At 38.4% G+C, this 23403-nt stretch overlaps 1 protein-coding gene across 5 annotated transcripts; it reads right to left on the reverse strand.

Moving 5' to 3' along the window:
- Positions 1-878: 878 nt before the first annotated feature.
- On the reverse strand, positions 879-21142 carry ALG8 (ALG8 alpha-1,3-glucosyltransferase). Of its 5 annotated transcripts, none has more exons than XM_090265738.1 (13): positions 21027-21142; positions 17479-17557; positions 16460-16653; positions 14385-14494; positions 12729-12796; positions 9282-9408; positions 8402-8505; positions 7586-7706; positions 5117-5256; positions 3850-3989; positions 2442-2539; positions 2079-2151; positions 879-1176 (listed from the first exon to the last, which is right to left on the reverse strand). In XM_090265738.1, exons 1-13 carry the CDS (start codon positions 21140-21142, stop codon positions 945-947), a joined length of 1602 nt encoding a protein of 533 aa, XP_090121864.1. In that variant the 3' UTR covers positions 879-944. The 5 variants fall into 5 exon arrangements, with proteins under 5 accessions (XP_090121864.1, XP_090121867.1, XP_090121865.1 ...); XM_090265741.1 differs by having other exon boundaries at positions 3850-3955; positions 5117-5215; positions 20992-21123; XM_090265739.1 differs by having other exon boundaries at positions 20992-21123.
- Between the last annotated feature and the right edge of the window lie 2261 nt (positions 21143-23403).

A 23403-nucleotide genomic window follows, 5' to 3' on the forward strand; every position in this document is an offset into this window, starting at 1 on the left:
AAATAGTGAATTTAAGAGATGGGATAGCTGGATCAACATTCCAGGATGCCAAGACTTTGGAGTCCCTCTCATCTTCTAACAGGGGATAATGGATAAATAAAAATGTGTGGAAGTTCCTAGTGTCAGCTAGATAAATGTTGGTTGAATTTGAATGTGCAGGAGATATTAGGCAAACTGGGTAAAAAGTGTGTACGAAGTTTGCATAAAGAAGGGTGAGACAAGACCAGGATGCTAAAACCAATTAAGTTTGCATAAATGAGGAAAGTTTGAGAAACAACAGCCTTATCAAAATTGCAGTGCTTGCTGTTAGAATGAATGAACTATACAAGATATCCTTAACTCAATATAACAGTAGATACGGTTTATAATCTCTGCTGAAAGGCCAAACCATTTATTAAATATTCCTCTTAGCCTTCTGAGTATGGTCTTTATATAATATCAATGAAAAAAAAAATCTCCTGAAACAAGGTGTACTGAACAGGGACAGAACACCATCTGCTTATGTGCACACCACTAAGAAGATGCAGGAGCTGGTAATGATACAAAAAATTTTTGTGCAGAAATTAAAAAATGGTATTTTATTTATATGACCCTTAGCACATGATTCTAATTGTGCTTTATAGCCTGACAATGATTATGATAGGCTACAACCAATCATGTTGTTGATCAAATTTCCTGTTTGCCTGGAGCAAGCACAGTAGTCTGAAAGATGTGACAATTTGAACAAGGGAGAGCAAGGTTTTTTTCAGACGTGTTTCACTGCTTTTGGAGGACAAGTAGCTTCTCACCATGGTGACAATCAGGTTGCTAGGCTGGGCAAGGTCAAATCTGAAAGGACAGTCCTCAAACAGCTCTACTGAATGGTTTATGCCACCAGGAACTTTCTTCAAGTTCTGATTAAAATCCTATGAAATAACTGCTTGGAATACAAGCAGTTCCTTTATTCATTGCTTCTTTGTCTTGCCAACAGGAGGGTCAGTCAATACTGAAACATACAGTCTGAACCAAGCGTACGTGATGCCCACTGCACAGTATGCTGAGGTCAGTAATAAAGGGATGAAGGAGTACTTCAGCTTCCAGGCAGTGAAAGGGAACACAAATTCACAGAAGACTTCCAGAGGTCCCAGGCCAAGGAGGTAGAAAGTTTCCATCCAATTAAAAAGAGGTTTTTCTTTCCTGCAGAAAAAAGGAGAGAAAGGTCCGATTTGGGTGAGTCACTCTGGTTTTGCAAACATTTCTCAGCTAAGCTTCCCACCTGTGCTGTCTTGATGTGATGCACAGCCAAAGCTGTCAAAAGTACATTAAATTTCACATTTAGAAAAAATGATAATGATATACCATTACAGTATCTCAACAATCCAAATGTACCCAATCATCACCTACTTATGTTGTCACTAAGCTGAAGCTCTGAGAGAGAATTAGCTATGTATTTAGAAGAGGAAAGAGAAATTAGCTATGCATTTGGGAGAAGAGGGCTGGAGGCTGTGATATTAGAATAAGAATATGGCAGGCAATATATAATTTTTTGTTTTGGTAAAATAACATTAAAATCTACTATTTTATTTTTACCATTTTCAAGTATACAATTCAGTAGCACTGAACATATTGACAAAGCTGTACAACCATTACCACTATCTACTTTCAAAACATTTTCATCATACACCAAAAAAAACAGCCCCCCCCCCCCCCCGAAACCAAAAGCAAATAAACAAAAAAACTCCAAAACATTTTCATCACCTCGAATGGAATCTCTGGAAACATTACGCAGTCACTCCCCATTCCCTCTAACCCCTGTTCCCATACCCACTAACACACTCTCCATGAATTTACCCATTCTACATTCCTTTTGTGTCTGGCTTATTTCACTTAGCCTCAAATATTCCCCCAAACTAAAGATGTGACCTATGTTGGCATGTCAGAGTGATGGGATTATGGGTAATTTCTCCCTCTATTTGCTGATTTCCTGTAATGTTGTTATATTACTGTTATTAAAAATAACTTTTAAAAGGCTTTTTGCACATTTAGGAGCAAACATTTCACAAGATTAAATATAATTTTAAATATATTTTTTGTTTTACCTGAATAGAGTCTTCAGTGAGGAAATACTATAGATGGTAAATAGTAACATGAGTAAGATTTTAATGGGAAGTTCTGTTAAAAGAAGAAAAACAAATACAGATGATAATTTAGCTGATAAAGCAACATAAACACACTGACACAGCTATATAGTACTAGTAATGCTTTTTGAGCTTAAGTGTGCATTTCTGTGACATCTAAGGATACTGAGAATTAGGGACAGATTGCAGGTTTTACTTAAGAGAATTGAATGAGCTCTCTCCTTCTAAGAGACTTTAAGGTTGTTCACATTAGATAGTGATCTCTAGGCTCTGAAGAAAAGGGCATAGCAATCAAAACTACTGCTCGAAAAAGAAGCTGTTTACCTGGTGCAGTGAAGAGCAGAGGGAAGAGGGAATAATGTCCTGTTGTGGTCAGAATCAGAAAAATTGAAGCATCTCCTGCTTTCCCCACAGAGAGAAGGCTAAAAGTAAAAATTTCCATAATAATTCCTTAAAACAACATAAAAAACTTACATTTGTAAATAGCTAGAATAAATGGCCTCTATTATCATTTCTAGAAGTAGCTTAAGCATAATATAACATAGTAATCTTTGCTACAAGACAAATTCAATTGAGAATATTAATTTTTCAGCGGGAAACTTCAAACAATTGATCGAAGAATGTAACACACTGCTCCAGGGAATATTAAAAAAAGAATCTTACTTCCTTGAGTATCGCCTGCTCCAAAGAAAGGGATATTGTGGGATTGGGAGCTGTCTAGTGGTGGGTAGCCAGGAAACAGAACTTGGGAGTTTAATTTCCAACCCTATAGCTCCTCTTTTGGACAATGCCCTGCATCTGCTGGTGTTCAATAAAAATTCTAACTAAAGACATTAGAAATTTTGCTCTATTTTTTTAAATCTGAAAACTTCCAAGTTGCTAAATGATCCCAGACAAGCCATATACTGAACTGACAGACTTGCTTAAGGCTCTTTCAGAGCTTAAATGATTTCTCTCAGGACTTAAGAATAATCCCAAGGAAAAAAAATAAGTAAATTCTATTACCGTCTTTCTATCTACTGGGTTTTGATTATATATAAAATGGACACTGCTGTACTTAAAATGCCTTTTTAGTATGGCACAGTGAAAAGATCTTAAGACCCAGCATCATAAGACTCAGGTTTAAGTCCTACTCTGCTACTTGCTAGCTGTGTGACTTTGAGTAAGTAATTTAAATTCTCTGAGCTCCAGTTTCTGAAGATGTTAAGACAGAAGATGATATTCATTTATCCTAATTATCTTAAAGGTTGTTGTAAAGCTCAAAAGAAAGTTCAAAAAGAAAACAAAACCCCCCAAAATAATAGCTCGGAAACATCTGAGTGCTATACCTATGTTAGGTGTTACTGCATAATGGATTCAATCCTTACCTTAACTAACAAACTTAACAAGGAGCAGTGGACCTTACTTTCACAGGCGTGATGACACCAAAGCCCATGCTGTTTTCATACTATGCTGCCACTCAATATTCAGAGCTAACAGCCTGGTGTCATGGTGCTTAATCACTGCAGTACCACTTACACCAAAATATACAGCGATAATATGCACAATTTTGCATATTATCACAGGTTGCAAGGATCCAAAGTTAAGCATCCCTGTCCTGTCTTAGTATAAATCTGTTCCTGTACATCTTTGCATTTGCCACCCCGCTGAAGTTGTCAAGAAGGGGCAGATCAAATAGAAAACAATAGTATCACAGTGAAATAGTCCAGAAATGCTGACTGCCTGAGCTTACCTCATTGGGAGAATTGCTAGGAGTATGGCTTTCTCATGGACGTGCCACCCAAACATGAAGGAACTCAAGGCACAAAGGATTAGACAGCGGAGAAAGCCTCTGGGCCCTTGGGGTTTAAACCAAAGACAGAAAACAGAGGGCTAGAAACAACAGGCAAAGATAAAGCTTCAGTATCATTTAAAACAGGCATCATGGAAACATTGTTCAGGTGAATAAAATTTGCATCATTTCTGAAGAACAGACCTTAAAACTCTTCTCCAATAAACTGGGATGATTCATCGTTTTGTAAACAGTCCACCAAAAATTAACATAAAAACAACTACTCAGGAAAAAAAGGCATTCAGATATATAATTCATCAGAATTAATCAGAAATGATAACTAAGTTCTAAGATAGACAGTATAACCCCTTACTACATCTTCATAATTATTTAATAGTTGCTGAACCTAGAGGCCAAACTACAAGTTTATAGATATTTGGGAGCTAGTAATACATTAGGTTTTACCATATTGATAAACAAACACCTAGCTTTGTGGGCCTGTGTAATTTACAATAAAACTATGGCCTTCCATAAACAGCTTACAAGTCTGAGGTATTAGAAAAAGTTTTACCTTAGAACATGTGCACAAGTAGGCCACAGAACTTAATTCCCTACCAGTACAGTTATGTAATTATGGGGGGGGGTCAGGTGTCTTGACAGCAGGCTTGATCCTTAAGAAACCAAATTAAAGCTGAGTGCAATTATAGATAGGATTATTTATATTGAATTCTATTAAAATTATGCCATGGAATTGAAGGCATCATGATCACCAACAAATAAAAATACGAATAGAGCCTCTAACAGCATCTGACTCAGATTCTTATCTGATGCTCAAAGAGCCATTGTTGACTCTCTCATCATCAATATCCATGAATTTTTGGTCAGTTAGCCGTGGATAAAAACAACATAAACCTGGATGTCCCCACTACACACGTCTTCCTTTTTCTCCACAGTGTGGCCCGTGCTTCCTCCTCGGGGGTTTTTCTTTTTCCTCACCCCAGGGTAAACAGATGGCCTAAGAATCTCTCCCACAGAGGCTTTACCTGGAATACTCCCTTACGGGGTTCAAAATTACCCTAACAAGTGCTAGGAAATGCCTCAATCTGCAACAGGGTTACAGTTCTGGAATTTATGCTGAAGTTGAAAAAACTTGAAAGTTGACATTTAACCAGCTCCACAGAAGAAAAGCAGAGAAAACTCAAGAAATGAGTACCACAGGTGGTCTTACCAATATGGCAATCAGAGTGCAGATGAGGGTGGCCAAGGGCGTCACCGAGGGAAGGACTGTGTGTTGGAACTGCTGAACCAAACCACTTGTCATCGAGGCCTTAGGGATCTCGCTGGGATCAAGGAGTTTCAATTTTAAACCTACACAGTAAGTAGACATTTTATTTTGTTTTGCTTTGGTCAATGACACACTGTATTTTACCAATCAATTCCTTGAGGAAAAAAAAAAAAGCTACAAAATTTTATAACTAGTTTAAAGTTAAGATTTCATTAACTCAATTCTGTGCTAGTCTACATAAAATGCTGCTGGTTTTGGGATTATACCATGCAAGGCAGTTGTATTGGAACAGGAAATCTGTGCAGCTTAACAGGAGCCTTGCTGGCAGGCAACATGAACGGCTCACCCCTAAAATGAAGTGAGCTACCTGAAATATAGGTCTGATTGTGTGACACCCCAGCTCTGAGCTGTTCATTGCCCCCAGGATCAAGTCCATATTCCTATGCATGGCATATAGCGTCTTCCACGATCTCACTCCTGCCTACCTCTCCAGCCTTATTGCCTTTTGTTACATGTGACGTGGCCACAGTGAACTGACAAACCATTCGCAACACTTATGTCCCTTTGTACAGGCTATTCCCTTTTCTTAGAATGACCTCCTTACTTTGCAAAGTTAACTCCTAATTCACTTACTCATCTGAGAAAGCTCCTAAATCAAGAAATAAAGCTGATTTTGTTGTGGGCCAGGCATACCTTGTATTTGTCTCTACTGTTCACTACACTGCACTGTTCAGTTACATATTTATTTCCTCTACTGTACCGGAGACTCCTTAAAGGCTGGAATGATGAGTAATTCATTCCTATCCCCAGCACATCAGAGTTCAAGAAATACTAAATGAACCAAGTCTGAGGATGATGATGCAAGCCCCATCCCAAACAAGCTGGCAGGATAGTCGGAGACAGTCTGACGACCAACATAGCCCTGCCCAATGCCACTGAAAATCAGTGAAATGTGGGAAAGGTATATATTATTACAGTATTTTCTAGTCATTCACCTCTTCCCTTTTCCTTCAGCCTATTGATTCTCTCTTAAAGCTTAATCACAAATTCCCTGAAACATTAGTTGTCTAATCTGCCACAAACTTTCCATCTAAGACAGCTTTAAGAAGACAGATAAGCAAGTAAGTCAGAGGTTTCCTAAGACAAGGCAAGTAACTCTTGTACCTCACCCTGTACTAGTTGTTTAAAGCTATTCTGAAATATGTTAAGAAATTACTTTTTAAGAATGCTATGTATATCAAACCTAGATTCATAGTGGGTGAAGGAAAGTACCAAATTATGATTTCCTACAAGTATATATCAAATACAGTAACAACAGCACCCATGCATTAGCATCTACAATGTGCCAAGGAGTGTGTGGCCATTACTGGTAGCCCCCTGGGGCACACAGAAATGGAGTAACTTACCCAAAGCCACCAACTTAATAGGTGGTAGAACTGATCCGAGTTCTGTCTGGTTCCAAAGCCCTAGCTACTGACAACCTAGCATTACTTTATTGCTGCATTTGTTTCACCCAACATGCTTCACAGAAATAAGTACTATTACCTTCTTATTATAGTACAGAAAGCAAGACCAGAGGAATTAAATGGCTTGCCCAGTGCCACGCACCCAGCAACTGATGCAGGTGGGCCTCCAACTAAGGCATCAGATTCTGGATTAGGAGTTGGTCAACTCTAGCCCGAAGGCTAAATCCAGACTATGACCTGTTTTTGCATGGCCCTAAAGCTATGAATGGTTTTTACATTTTATAGATTGTAAACAAACAAACAAACCAAAACAACTCTGTGGTCTGCAAAGCCTAAAGTATTTACTAACTGGCCCAGTACAGAAAAAGTTTCTTTACCCTTCTCTCGATCCTGCTATTTCCCATAGAGCTAGGCTGTATTTATGAATGAAGTTTGAATTATTTTCAGTAGAACCACCTCAAGGTATAACATATTTTTCATCACAATCAAAATTTAAAAATAGAGCCTTGGTTTTCCATTTCTTCTCATCTCATGCTAAAAAGCATGGCTATCATTTACCTTGCTGGTTTAATATTTAAGAGGCACAATTTACACATTCTTTTGTCCTGTTTCTTCCCATATTTAAGTTTAAAAGTAGGGTTAACTACTGAAGAATATTTTATTTATGGCAAAAATTACCTTTTAAAAATGTCTAAATATTTTATTTTTTCCCACAAGGAAAGGATCAAAAACCTCATTGCCACGAAGAGCTTTTAAGACTGGCAGTCTGTTTACTGCACTGCAGACTCTTCCTAGACCCACTCCCTGTTCATTCTGAAAGCTGAAATGCAGGGCTGGAGAACAAGCAGTTCAACTCCATTCAAAATACAAAGCAGGTTTTTTCATTTCTCAATGTGGTAAGCCCATTCAATATTCAGAGTCTATGTGAGAAAGCTGGCTACCGTACCGATGACAGACAGCACTTTGTCCAAAGCATTGTACAAAGCCCAGAAGTTTGGAGCCCAATATGCATGGCAGAGGCCCCGCTTGAAAGGGAAGAGTCGGGAAAATACTTGAGGCAGTTGGTTCTGTTGAAAAGAGATTAAACAGTGATCAATCTTTTCCAAATTCAAAAAGAGAACCATGTCTATGGCACAGTGTACAGAAAGTTACGAGGTCTGAGTTCCAGTCTTTGTTCCTTCAAGCAAATAGTGGCATTCTGAGCAGTTCACAGAGCCTCTGCTGTCTAACCTTCTCATCTGTCCAGTACAAGACACATGGAAGCACTTTGAATACTAGTCTAATGCTATTACGATATGAGTATAATAATGGAAGGATTTATCGCAAAATATGTAGTTTCAGTACAAATTAAAAATAATTAGTTGAATTCAGAGTGAGGGAAAAAGGGAAAAAAAATATTTGTTGAACATTTCTAACATTCTAGGCACTTTAGAATGCTGTCAGTGAATGACTGTAAAAGTGCCTCAAATTGATTTTGAGGTTACAAATAAGTTTTAGCAAGTAGGCAAGCTAGCAAATATGAAATCTGCAGATTTGATGACTGACTGTGTGTGTGTGACATACAGTTAAACATACAAATACACACACATATGTATTTGAATATGCACAAAAATAACTCAAGGGATACCATCCTTATGTTTAGTCATACTGAAGAGGAGTAAAAATTGACAAGTTTTGACTATTTTATATTCTTAAATTTATTATTTTTTTCTAAACAACAACAAAAAAACATGTATTACTTTATAAAAAAGAAAAGGCTTACCAAGGCTAGGAAAGGACCCAGCGAAAGAGCAGAAACTAGAAAAACAATCAGTCCCAGGGAAATAAGGCGGGCAAAACTGAAACTGTTCCATCGAATGGACCCACCTACAGAAAAGAAACATTCACATTAACCAGGAGCACGGAAAACCATAACTTATATGTACCACATGCTGAAACTGGAAGGATCACCTGATAACATACCAATCAATCTTTATGATGTGGCAAGAGCAGAGAAAAGTCAGAGTGGGTAAGCGGTTACGAGAGGCATCTGTTGTGCTTCACATGACCTCACCAAGCAAGCCACCAAGCCAAGAAAAAATATTGGGTTGACCAAAAAGTTCATTTTGTTTTTTCTGGATGAAGTCTTTAACTTCATTCAAAACAATTTTGTTAGATTGTTTTGTGACAGCTGTCATATCATTGTGCTTTTAAAAACATCAAAATTGGTGAATTTTTGTGCAGTCATTTTAATACTGAAGATCGAAAAAAATGCACAAAATTTTTACCTCTTTTGCTTCATTATTTCAAGAAAGATGAAAACACAACTGAAATGCAAAAGATTTGTGCAGTGTATGGAGACAGTGCTGTGACTGATCAAGTGTGTCTAAAGTGGTTTTTGAAGTTTCGTGCTGCAGATTTCTCCCTGGATGATGCTCCATAGCTGCATAGACCAGTTGAAGTTCATAGTGATCAAATTGAGACACTAATTGAGAATAATCCATATTGTACTACGCAGGATAGCCGACACATTCAAAATATCCAAATCAATAGTTACTGGTGAAAATGAAAAGAAAAAAGTGTCTTTTAATATATGGAAAAAACTAAATGGACTTTTGGCCAACCCAACAGAATACAGATTTGCTGCTCTTACTAACACTTGCCTGGTTTATTTGTAGTGAAGCAGTAAGATCGTAGCAGATATACACCATAAGCAGGGGATACGTAGAGGTAGATGTGCTTGAAATGCAGGAGAACAGCAAAGAGAAATGCTCCTTCCATGTGCCTTTTCTGGGAGATTGAAAAGGGAAATATCAGTTTAAAAGTCAGGGTAAATTAAATGTAGTAATATAGTGTCCTGGACTGGGTCCTGGAACAGAAAAAGGACATTAAATCTGAATGTACCAAAATTGGTTTCTCAGTCTCGATAAACATACCACAGTTATATAAGATGGTAACATTAGAGAAATGGGCAAGGGATACAGGAACAATGTGCACTATCTTTGTAACTTTTCTATAAATCTAAAATTATTTAAATAAATAAAATTTGTTAAACAATAGAAGTACCAGAGATGGGTGCATAAGAATGTGAATATACTTAACGTTACTGAACTGTCTTAAGAATGAGTAAGGTAGTAAATTTTGTTGTGTATTTTACCACGATTAAAAAAATATATATTTTAATGATGTTAAAATCAAATTCTTTTAATTGTTCTTGCAAATTAACATAATATAGAAAATAAAGAGTACAAGATTTTTATAATTTTCCCATCTCAGACAACTAGGCACCACGTATCAGATTATAGGGCACTGTGAGGGAAATAAAGTATAAAATTATTAAAAAATACATCTTTTTAAAAATTTATTCTGAAATACTTAACAAATGAAAGATGATGTCTGAGATGTGTTTCAAAATAGTCCCTTGTGTGTATAAGTGTGTGTAGAATACTGTGCTATTTTCTCTACTTCTGTGTATGATTTACATTTTCTAAAATAAAAAAGATTTAAAAATCCAGGCAAATATTCTGCATGCACTATAAGGTGAATACAGGCAAGTGATTACGGCTAGCTTTTATACTGAGCCTAGTGGGTTCATAAATTCCTTATTTCAACAAATATTTATTAAGTTCTAAGCTTGACGCTGAGGTACAGGACATATCATCCTAACAACATACTATAAATTCTCCCTAAGGAACTGAATTAAATTACCCTCACCCCCTTACAAAGTTTTACAATATCTGGAATTGATTTCTGGAGTTGAGGAATGAGAATATGAATAAATACATATAATGCTATGCTACCAAAAAATCATTCAAATCTTATATTATAGATCAGGTAACATATAGTATTATCAGGCTGAAAGCATAAAGGATAGTACTTGATCCTAACAAACTACCTAAGAGAACTAAAGGTATTTGATAACAAACAAACAAACAAACCCTCAAGTTGACATAACTGAAGAAGTGTGAATTCTACCTACCTCACAGGAATTTTGGAAGGATCAAATGAGATAATGTCCTGGGTTCAGCAAAGGAAACTGTCAAAGGGACCATGAAAGGCCAGGTTTCTTCTCTCACTGTCTCATCAGGTGTGGCCTGGAATAGATGTGTTGGGAATAATAAGGAAACACAATGAGATGGTTCCTGATCTCTTCATCAATTTTATAATTAAGATTCAGAGAAGGTCTAGTTGGTTCTATGGCTAAACTTTAGTTTATTTGTTCAACAACCATTAAATGAACACCAATTATGTTCTAAGTACTATGTGGTTTTTTATGGTTAAAAAAAACTTATTCAGACACTTGTAGCTGACAAATAACTTTAAAACAGATTATCAAATGTGATCTTTCCAAAGTCCCTGTGAGGTGGGTAACCCCATTTAACAAACAAAAATGTTAAGAAGGGGTAAATTTCATTTTACAGATGAGAAAACTGAGGCTGCAAGGATTAAATGACTTGGCATTGGGTTAACGGTTCCCAAACCTAGCAGTTCATTAAAATTTCCTGAAGATTCCAAAACCGCAATCCCAGTGATTCTCATTCAGTATACAGAGGGATGACCCAAAAATCTAAGTTTGTGATTTCTCCCTAAAGGAGACTAATAATTATAGCAACCTCACAAAATATTGGGTTGGCCAAAAAGTCTGTTAATATTTTTTTCTGTAAAATAAAAAAAACACATTTTTCATTTTCACCAATAACTACTGAATTGGATATTTTGAGTATGTCAGCTCTCTCCCGCTATTGGCTTCTAGTGGGTAGAGGCTGGGGATGCTGCTAAACATCTTCCAATGCATAAGATAGCTCCACAGCAAAGAATTACTTGGCCAAAATGTCAATAGTACCAAGAAACTTCACAAACCACTTTTGACATGTTCAGTCACAGCACCTTCTCCATACACTGTACAAATTTTGTGTTTCAGTTGCGTTTTTACTTCCTTGAAATAATAAAGCATAATATGCCAAAAATACTGTACTTTCTTCCGTTTTCAATATTAAAATGGCTCCACAAAAATTCACCAATTCTGATAAGTTTTCTTTAAGAAAATGCATGCTGATAGGACAGCTGTCACAATACAATCTAACAAAATTGTTTTGAATGAAGTTAAAGACACCTAAGCACTACTAGAGCCATTGTATGGAAAAAACTAAATGAACTTCTTGGCCAACCCAACAGTTGCAAGGTTTGTTCAGTAAGATGTTATATAAAATGAATCTAATCTGAAGCAGACAATGCACTTGAGTAACCCATTTCAGTCACTACAGCGGTCCCCAACCTTTTTTGGCACCAGAGAATGGTTTCGTGGAAGACAATTTTTCCACAGATGTGTAGAGCAGGGAAGAGGGAAGGGATGGTTTCAGGATGATTCAGGTGCATTGCATTCAAGCTCACCTGCTGTGAGGCCCGGTTCCTAACATGCCCAGACTGGTACCGGTCCATGGCCCAGAGGTTGGGGATCCCTGAATAGCATATTAGGGTTAGTCGGGATTTCAACCCACGTCTTCTGGTTCCAAATGCCATACGTTCCATTACACTATACTATATGCTTCTGATGGTAAATCCCCACCATAGTAGTAATTACATTGTAAAAACTGCTGAAGATTTCATTTCTAGATAAATGATCCCAACTAAATGTAGACTCTCAAGCTCACTTCAGGACTGCCATACTCTAACAAGCTTTTAGAGTACAATTTTTTCATCTGTAAAATGAAGAAAATTATCAAAAGAGAAGATGGAATTTGTGCCCTGACTGGTTTGGCTCAGTGGGTAGAGGGTAGTCCTGCAAACCAAAAGGTTGCCAGTTCGATTCCTAGTCAGGGCACATGCCTAGGCTGCGGGCCAGTTCCCCAGTTGGGGGTGTGCAAGAGGCAACCCATCGATATTTCTGTCCCTTTTTCCCTCCCTTCTCCTCTCTCTAAAAGTAAATAAATATTTTTTAAAAAGAGAGAAGATGAAATTTGTGAAAAATACTCAATAAAAGTTGTTATTGCACTTGGTAACTCAAAACAGTTGGTCAAATAAATTTACCCATCAATCACTATACTGTAGCCATTATAAACTAAAAAACAAACTTAAGGGGAAAGAATAGAATTAGCCTATTTTGTGTTTACCTGAAATAATCGTGCAATGGAGAGTAGCATTAATCCAAATAAAAAGCCATTGTACTGGAAATGAATATCTGAAAATAGGTCAAGGAACAACATAGGATACCAAATTCATAATAAACTGTGCCAATAAACTGAGTTTATAAATTGCAAATGCTTTCTTAATAGATAAAGACAAAAATATTTCTACCAATTTGGACTTTTCATAAATGTGTTTTCTATAAAGTCATATCCTAAACAAACTCTTAAATTAAGATTTATGTTTAAAAAGAAAATCAGGAAACTTTCCCATGTTTTTTTGTACCTTAAAGACCCAGCAGCTAAAGGGCAAAAAGTTTTCTGTTTTGTTTTTTTAGAATTAGGGACGAGAAAGGAAGGGATCTCACAGCTAATGAGGACCACTAGCATATAGCACTCCACTGTTTATAGTACACATACAATCTTATTTATGAAGACTCACAATGAACCTGTAAGGCAGTTTGAGCTCAGAGACATTAACCTATTCAAGGCCTAAAGCTACTGCGATTACATAACTAGGATTTGAGTCCTGGTCAAACTTAAACCAAAGTCTGGGTGTTTTCCTCCATGCCAGGCTACTTCTATGAAAACTAAAAAAAAACCCCCCAAAACCAGACTTCTATTATTATGGGTTTAGAACTTTGCTTGGTAATATGTGGTAAGCCAAGAAAAGCATAAAGAACTATCTGCTCCCATATGCAACACTGTGATATGCCTTTTCTTATAAAAGGTATTAGAATGTGTTACAAAACTGTTTAAAACTATGTATTAGATTAATCTAGAGACAGTTAACAAATACTAGCATATGCAGGGGACCGCTCCTTGTGGTTTTGGGAATTGTAGCCCAAGCTGTGAGCCAGGCACCCCCTGGGAGGTCTTTAAGTCTCTACAGAAAACCGGAAAGTCTAAGAGGCAGACAGGACCGAAGACCACTCAGAGGGTTCCCCTGGGAATTGAATTTAAATAATGCATAGTATGTGTTAGAGCTTGCTCCATTTTTCTTATCTCTTAGTTAACTATAAACAAGCTGTAGCTAAAAATGTAGGAAGCCTTGCACCTGATGTTAGCATGGCATTGGAATGTTTAGCAGACCCTGACACAGACTGTTCACTGTGTTCTTTACATTGATATCTGTAATCAGTAACTGTCAACTGCAGCCAAAGTGTCTGAAAGCTTATTGATGATTCATAAGTCTTGACCTTGTATCTCCTGAATCCCCTCCTCAATAAAAGGCATGGGAGATGGAAGTGCTACATTCTTCTCCCCTAGAGAGATTAGGCACTTCCCATCCCTCCAGACAAAATACAGTGTCCTGGATAAATTTGTTTTTCCGCCATGGTCCTGAAACCTCTGTGGGACTGGGAGTTTCCAACCAAGCTAGGGCATTGGAGGCAAGACAGCCTTAAGTATATTGCTTTATTTTTGGTTTAACTGGTTCTCACATATCACCACTAAATTTTCAGGGACAAAGTGCTCTAACAGAGTCCAGTAAAGTTGGCAGAGGCTACAGTTTTAGGAACTCACTAACCCATCCCACACCCCTTTCCAAAAGCAGCTCACATATCAGAATCACCATCACAGAAAACATTAATCTTGTAACATATAACAGATTAAGTAAGGGAACAGAATATACGTCAAGGATACGGTCCACAATTAACAACCCAAAGTTCCACAGCAGTAATACTGACAGAATAAACTTTGGCTTCTCTGTAAGTTCTTTACCTGCCTTTTTCCCATCAATGCATTTACAGCACCTACATTGAGACACAAGGAAAGAATCAGAAACAACTTTGATCATCATTAGAACATCACAATACTTTCACCCCCGGTACATTTTACTAGCTATTCCTAACAAGGCTTGTCCATACCGTTTTCAGCTGCTTTAAAAGGTGACAGTAGAAACAAAGGCCTCAGGGGTGGTTCTGTGTCTCTTTCTCAGCTATGCTGGTTTGAAGCAAAGTCCTTACACTTAATAAAATTAAAAACAAAGCAAAACAGAAAAACCCAGCTACCCAAACCCTAAAAGTAAGGATTTTGAAAACTGAGAGATCACACACTATTTTAGTCCTTAAGAGTAAAAATGCAGACCAGATGATGTGGCATCTAAATTATATATCATCACACAGCCACAGGAAGAATCGAGCTTCAAGAGTTTGGGGGGGGGGGTGCGGGTGGCAAAGGGGAAAAAAGATAAGAGTCAGGGCCTTGCAGCTCCTGATTGTTCAAATAATTTAAAAAACCCTTTGGTAAAAATGTATGTCATTTAAAGGTCACGATGTACATACTGTAAGTGACAATATCAGCTGATTCCATTCTTGTTTTATAAAAATTATATCCAGACACAGAAAAGCAGCTGAAACAGCATGCATCAGATTGTGGACAGTGATAGCTAGAAGTGGAGGAGTATGGGTCATTCTTACTTTGTGTGTATCGTGTGCCTTTCTGTTTTCCAAAATCCTTACAATGAGAATGCATTAGTCTAGTAAAAAATTTTTAAATGTTTCTTTTGAATATTGGCATATTCTATAAAACAAACAAATAAGACACAATAAAGATATAATTAAGGAGTAGCAAAAGATGCCTGCTTTTCCCCAAAGGAACCTCAGTTTCCTATAGAGATAGTAACCTTACCAGGTAATTGAGGAAATTAAGTTACTAATTTATACATAGCCCCTGGTTCTAAGAACTGGCACACGGATTTCAATGATTTTTTTTTTATCTTACTTAATTGCTCTCTCTACATTGCAGGTGAACTTGAATTCTATTCACTCTCTCTTTCTACTTGTACACATTTTCCTTGGGAGCTTGCATTCAAACATTTTGAGTTAAAAGAAGTGTGTTACAAACAACCTTTCCTTGCAACTCTTGTGAGGTCAGAAAGACTGAGAATTAAGGTATCAAACAGGAGTTACTCCATGAAAATAAGCAGGGTTTAAAACATTCCCAAGGGACTCTTTCCTGAATGGGGTGAGGGTTTAGTCTAGAAGGCCACATACACAGATATGATCTATTTATGACAAGGGTCACTGGATAGATGCCAGTTACTGCTTTGTCACAACCATACCAGCAGGCCTAAGTATTACAACAGAATAGAAAGCAAAACTAACCAAAAACTTACTATTTGGAAGTCGATGTGCAAAACATTCTATATATGTGTATTTAACTACTTAAAATTACTTTATAGGTAAAAGATACAAAACATAAAAATATAAAATATGAATATAACTTAAAATTAGTAAAGCGTCTTCATGAAGGAAAGAATTCAGATAACAACTAAAAGCATTCTGTAAGATTTCTTGAGTTTACGAGGATGGAAACTCCATTGCTGTTAGCACAATGCATATGTTTACATGAGTGCATAGGGTAGGTCATGGGGGCCATGGGGGTGCCTGCTACAAGGAAGGAAAGACGCATGTGGAGCCATCTGGGCAGGAGATACGGTCTTGGAACTCTACTTGGGACTACCTTTCACACACTCACAATCACTTGTTCTATCTCTGCCTTATAACCCTATGTTCTCCTCCGTTTTCTTCCATAAAATTCAGGTAGACTGCTTACTATAATGACTCAAAGTGCAGTTTAAAACACAACAATACAGTTTTGGACTGTTCTAAAATCTGCTATTATATGAACTCCCCTCGCCCCCCAAATGAGCTATAAGTTAATTCTATAATTATTTTCTCAATACCTTCCACACAAAATGACATTCTCAGACTTACTCATGCACAGCATACACAAAGAGTGCATCTGTAATGATGACGGAAAATCTCTGGAAAAGAATGGTCTTGGAGCTGGTATAATTCAGATTATGGACATTTAGCATCTTTTGATCAAAATATTTGGCAACATGTGACAGAGCATACTCAAACCATGCAAAAAATGGGGGGTAATCCAAGGTCCACTGTGAGGTTGCCTATGGTAAAAATTGAAGACAGAACATATCCTAAGTAACTGAATTAACAAAAAGGGTGCAGAGATTCCTAGGTTTTTAAAAAAAGCACATGGAACTGCATTTAAAATATGCCACAAATAGAATAATTTCTATGTTAACACTGAGCAGAACATCAAAACCTGTATCCTAAGTATGATACTCAATTTCCTTAGTCAACTACAGTTCAAAGGAAATTAATCTAAAACCTTATAATAAACTTGATTATAACATGTTCTATTTTGGGTTTAAGTTCTGTCTCAGAGACTCAATTTCCCTATATGTAAAATGAGTATCACATGTAATTTAGTAATTCATACCAGAAATAAAAATACAGACATGGTTTTTATAAATAATAGAAGAGATGGTTTGCATATTACCAGACGCCTACATATCAATTTGATTATTCCTTTCCTCATAAACTGCAAAATATTAAGGAAAGGCAGGAACATAGAAATAATTCATTCCAAATCCTCATTTGTCAGATGAGAAATGAAGGGTCAGACAAATGAAATATACTGTGGCAGAGCCTGGCCTAGAACAATTATTTTTCTCTTTTCCAATCCAATGTGCTTTCAAAAAAGCATGTGACAAGTATTATAATTACCAATTTATAGTTTGGAAAACTCATTTTGAAGGGATTCCCTACTAGTGCCAGAGGGCAGAACTGAGGAAAGAACACACTTTTTATAAAGATTTGTTTGACCTATGATCACATGGGAAACTGTTCTAACATCTGTAATACTTTATGATTTCAAACCTCACCTTGGGAAAAAAAAATAAAACAAGAAGGTGAAAGTTACAACTTACCTCATAATACCATTGTGATATTGGCAAACTGTAAGTGATAGCAAGCCAGTTTCGGTGCACTTCAAAATCTGTGGAATGGCTATTCGAAATAATCAGATGAATAAAATTAAATTTTGTAACATTTATCAATTTCACGTTTAACATTATGCTTTTTAATGGACCAACACCCTTACATAGTCACAGTTCACCATTCTTCAAAGACACAGAGGAATTACATAATCCTGAAACATCTCCTTTACCTGGAGGCCAGATCTCCCTTTGGAAAAGTTGGGAAACTGCTTGTGAAAAGGGTTTCAGAGTTATTTAAAGGGCTGACCAAAAGCCCACACATTTTCTTAAGGAAGGCCCTCAGGCTGTTGTTCAGAGGTGACTAACTCTTATTTACAAAGACTTCTAACAAGATTCATTACTGGAAAAGTCCTCAAATACAAGCTTCGTTGGATTTTCAAGGATGAGTAGGCTTTCACTAGACAATGAAGGTGGGAAAAGGCTCCTGTCTCCTCTTTCCCTTGTCTCCAACATCTCCCTGCCTGCTGCTTTTCCCCTCACTATATATGAATAGTCAAGCATCTCCCCTGTAGGGGAGGAAAAATATCCCCCTGATAACCTTCTAAGTTCTGTGGCTGGTCTAAGAATTAAATTGACCTAAGACAGATTAATAGGAGAAAAAAGCCAATTAGAATTTTTTTATTTGCAAAGATTTAAACAATTTATTTTTAAGAGAGAGGGGAAGGGAGAAAGAGGGAGAGAAACATCTATTGGTTGCCTCCTGTACATTCCCACCTGATCCCCACAGGGACATGACCTGCAATCGAGGCCTTTCAGTGTACAGGACCATGCCCAACACACTGAGCCACACCAGTCATGGCAGAAAAAATAGCCAATTTTAATTACTGAGATATGCATAGGAGCCCCAAAAGATATGAAAAAAATATGGTACTCAAAAGGCATCAGATGACTGAGCCTTATATACCATCCTGAGCTAAGTAAAGGGATAGGGATCTGGTCTTGAAAGGCAGAAAGGCAATTCATGGGAAGGTGAGAAGAACAAATGTTTGGTAAACACAGTTTGCCCTGCTAGACAGGGAAGTTTCTTAGATGCAAAAGTGATTTCTGTTAATAGCTCCCTTTCTAATGTAAATGTCCCTTACATTAGGGTAACTTCTCTGTTTTCAGAGCTTCTCCTGTGTCTGTAGTTTCTCAAGGTAATCAGTCTAAAATAATTCTTATGCTAAAGAGGCAGATTTTGGAGTGGCATGTTCTACTACGCTTCTCTCCTCTTTAGTACAATTATTTTTGTTCACTGCTGTACCTCCTCTCCATGTCTAGAAGAGCACTTGATGTATAGACAGGGTCAATACATTCTTCTTGAATTAACCACTCATCGACGTCAACAATGAGTTCCACAGCAAAGCCCTATTTACACTTTCCCATGTTTTACACAACCTTTCTTCCCCAGTGACAACCCTATCCTGAGTTTCCTAGCCAACTCCTTCTAAGTCTCTTTCATTGCTTTCCGCTCCAATATTCACCAAAACTGATGAATATTACTGATGAATAAGTGTTGATGCTCCCCTAGGCTCAGTTCTTTTAATGCAACTTACTGGACAATCTTACTTACACTTATTGCTTCCACTACCAACTGTATAATGATGATTCCCAAATCACAATATACAGCCTTGGTCTCTTCCTGAATTACAGAAGCAGACATTTCCAACTTTCTGCTGACGAACTTCCTACTAACAATGTCACCTGAATTTCTTACAAATACTTCAAAACTCCAATTCAAAACTGATGTGGTTGAGATGTGGTGACCTAGTAATTTCATTTCTAGGTACATATGTATACTCAACAGAAATGCATGCATATGTTTACCAAAATACAGGTATTGGGTGTGTCTTCAGGCCTCCAATTATGTCAGTTCTTCAGAGCCCTTCCTGACACCCAATCTAAAATAAGTCCCCCTTGTTAGTCCCCTTATAGGACCCTATTCTTTTCCTTCATAACACTCAACACATTTAAAATTATGTAATTACATATTTGCATTGATTTGTTTCTGGAACTGTTATCCTTACTAAACTATATACCCTTTATAGGGTTAAGGGCCCTATCCATTTTGTCTTTCCCTCTAGTGCTGAGCCACAATAACTAGTAGATAATAAAGCAGTTAGTATACAATTCATTTACTACATTTGCATTTATCCTATAGCTTCTATCTCAATTCCCAGAGGTTTCCAGTTTGAGAAGCAACTACAATTATCTATGTTCTTAGTCCTGGATCAGTATTAAGAGGAGTATTCAAAATAACAACCCTGAAGGCACATTTTTAGGCTGAAGTAACAAAAGTAACATCACCTTATACGTACGAACCTACAGTTTAAAAAATCTCTTTCATTTATTTGAAAGAAATTTCCTACATTTTAGATTTTTCCAATTTGTTTTTAAAATGTAAAGATGTTTATCTGCTTTCAGTTATGCAGAAAGTCCAAGTGATCAACCCTTTTTGTTCCCAGGTCCTTGTTAAGTCATTTTGCTGAAGCTACATTTACATTTTATTTCTTATATAATTACAGATACGCATCAGTATAGATGGACATTCTTCTGCACATACAACTCTTCCCTGCTCAAATCAATAAGAGGTAGGTCATCAAGAACTTGCATCAAAGGATACCAATAAACCAAACAGGGAGAGAAGGGAAAAAAAGGGAAAAGTCAAGGTAGAAGTTAGGAAGGAAGAACAGAAGATGGAAGCTAATATAATAAATACTGAGTACCCGTTGGATACACATTACCACTTGGTGGATGCTTCACAACTGGCTTCCACACTCTCAGTCTTGGCCCTGAATCCGTTTTTCACACTGAGTCTAACCCTGTTATCCTAACCACTGCGTACCTCCATCCCGTGACACTCACTGCTCTTGAGCCACAGCGGCCACCTTCTGGTTCCCGACACGGTCTTTGTGCTTGTTCTTTCCTATGTCTAAACCGATTTTCACATTGCTTATTCTTTTTCAATCTTTGGATTTAACTCAAACATCGCCCCCTATAAAAGAGAAGGAAAGCCTTGCCACGTAGTCACAACCTGAAACTTCTGTGTTTGCCTATCTGCCCTCATCAACTGCAGCCGTGCAAGGACGGGAAATGTCTTCCTCTGCGCTGCTTCTCCAGGACTTAAGAACAATCAGTGCCTAGGACAGCAGGAAGCTGATACACACCAGCTTAATGATTAGTGGAGGTGTATGTTCTTAATCTGCTATTAAGAATGAGAACACTAAGGCTCAGAAAAATTAAAATAGGACAACGCTTGGCCTGAACGCAAACATCCAGAATTAAGATCTAGTTCTAAGTTCAAGTAACAAGCTCTCGGTGGTCTGGAAAGCACAGGCTAACCGGCGACTACACAACTTGCAAGTTCCCTTTCCTTTTCACACCCGAGGTCATCCACTCTTCTCTCTCCCGCCCTGACCGACCGCGAGCCTCCTTGCCCAGACCCTGGCCGTGTGGATCCCTTACTAGGTGGGGATGAGAAGGCATTTGAGAAGAGTCACCCCGAGTGCCAAAGCCGAAAACCAGCTGCCACTACTCGCCGTAAACACGAGTGCCGCCATTGCTGACCAGACGCACTCTTTTCACCAACGTGGTCCGCTTCCGGGCTCCCGCGCATGCGGGGAAGGTCCACTGAGCCGGCGCCGCGGACTGCGCGCATGCGCCAAGTTGCCCCGCCCTCGGGAGGCGTGCGCTCCGGCATTTAAACCTCCCGCTCACTGCTGTTTCACCCCTCCCTCCCCCGCCGGCACCACTCGTGACTTGACAGGGCTCAGTTCTTCTGTGCGGGTCTGTGAGGCGACCAGTTAAGTTTCATTTATTACTTAACTATCTTTTTTCTTTTGCCTCCCCTTTCATTCCCCCGCCGCTCCTTACTTCATTTTTAAGTGCAAGTAGTTGCTGGGCGTCTGCTCTGGGTCTTGATTTTGCCCGGCGTCGGGATATCAATACCAGTGCGATGGAGAACTGTCTTTCCTAGAGACCTTCACATGCTAGAGGAGGAAACAGAATTGTAGTGAGAGTTACAACAGCAGTATGAGCAAAGGTACAGAGGTGAGAAACCTTCAGTGCTTCTACGACTCTGAGCTAGGGCTTTGGTGCAGCACCTGCCCGAGTGATGGAATCCATTTTGGAGGCTGGGTAGATTCTAGTGCTTCTCACACCTACTGTACAGATAGATAACATAGGGGTCTTGTTAAATGCAGATTCTGATTCAGTAGGCCTAAAACACTCCTGGATCATGTCAGTGATGCTGATTCCTGGGCCATAAGGGCCATAGTTTTGTCTAGTAAGACTCAAGCAGAAGTCTGCTGGGAGGTTCCTGGGAAAGGTTTTCTTTTCCTCATAAAAGATAGTTGCCACGAATTTTGCCCCTTTTTCATTCTTCCTGCCTTTGACTTGATCATGAGGCATGGAGCTGGACTCAGCTGTGAGGAGAAAGGGCTTTTTACTGGCTCTGACATCACTGAGCTGCTAAACAAATCCCTCCTACCTCCAGAATTCTTATTTTCTAACTACTGTTGGCAAGTCCTGTCTATTCGACCTTGATAACCTCTCACATTCATCCACTCCACTCTACCCCTTATTCTCTTTACTCTAGCTTATCTGACCTGCTTTCAGCCTCTGGTACATGCTGTGTTCCCTCCTGTTACTACATTACTTCAGCCTCTGCCTCCATGGTTACATCACCTTCTTCCTTTCTGCTGTGTGGTGTCAAACTGCCCTCTGCTTCCCTCTCATAAGGATACATGTGATTGCATTTAAGCCTCTCTTGAATAATCCAGGATAATTTCCCCACCTCAAGATTCATAACTTAGTCACATCTGCAGAGTTCTTTTGCCATGTAAGGTAGTCTTCACAGGTTCCTGGGATTAGGACATGAATATCTTTTGAGTGTCTACTGTTCATCCTACTACTTGCAGTATCCTAAGGACAAGCAGTTACTCTCTATAGGACCCTGCATTATGCCAGGATCTGTTTTTCAAATGAGGAGTTGTCCTTTGTCACAGAAGGCAGAATCTTGCTCCAGAACTCTAAGGCTGCGACTCTCATTGTAGAATTTTCCAGAGATGCCACAGAGCATCCTTATGCCCCACAGACCTTCTAGGTCATATGCTCTAGTGTTAAGGTAACTTGCCCTGAAGACTGAACCTGCTGCAGAACCTTCTCTTACCCTGGGCCCCAAACAAAACTGGCAGCCTCCCAAGCCATCAGATAAATGGACCAGAGCTGCACTAGTGGTCTAGCTATGCCTCCTCCAAAATTTATTAAGCACTGTGGCTCTTTCTCAGTGATGGGAGTGCTAGTGCAAAAACTTGTTCTTTACCTTAGATGGGGTGTTTGCATATCCTTGACTGTTGAGTCACTAAAAACTTCATCATGGCAAGCCCATGACTCTTCATGCAGTTTATCTCCCACCCTGTGGAACACTTAGGTCTTATTGGGACATCTAAGGTACTTTCATTTTCCTGCTCACTAGGACCACTAGCATGAAGCCATCATTCTTGTGGACCAGTGTTGATGTTCTCTAGCATGAGCAGGTGATCAAGGGGTCTATAGACTACTCTGTGACAGAACAGGAGAGTTGACGTAGGCTTGGACCAAGGAAGGGAATATGAACTATTATCCTTTCCAGATAAAGGTGAACTTCTTTTCATATTCCTTGCTAATGGGGATTGAGAAGAACATGGTTAGGGTTTCCTTCAATACCCAACATAGAATAGATACCTCATAAACATAGCTCAAACAAATAAATACAGTGGTACCGTGGTACTTATCAGCTTCAGAACTCATCAAGCCTGGTGTTGTTGCATTTGACAAGGAAAGACATTTCAGCACTTGGTGCTTGCTTGGGACTCGTGGCACTTGCTAGAACTTGCA

Source organism: Furipterus horrens, unplaced genomic scaffold, assembly GCF_987537825.1.
Source record: "Furipterus horrens unplaced genomic scaffold, mFurHor1.1.pri manual_scaffold_2, whole genome shotgun sequence".
Classification (NCBI taxonomy): domain Eukaryota; kingdom Metazoa; phylum Chordata; class Mammalia; order Chiroptera; family Furipteridae; genus Furipterus; species Furipterus horrens.

What these genes read in the sequence shown, in the direction of transcription:
- ALG8 (XM_090265738.1), bottom strand. Translation starts at nt 21,142, where the DNA reads ATGCGCGGGAGCCCGGAAGCGGACCACGTTGGTGAAAAGAGTGCGTCT. An exon ending in TGGGTTGTTAATTGTGGACC is followed by an intron (nt 12,797 to 14,384) that starts GTATCCTTGACG and finishes ACCTATTTTCAG; the next exon opens with ATATTCATTTCCAGTACAAT. An exon ending in TCACTGAAGACTCTATTCAG is followed by an intron (nt 1,177 to 2,078) that starts GTAAAACAAAAA and finishes TTTTTTCTGCAG; the next exon opens with GAAAGAAAAACCTCTTTTTA.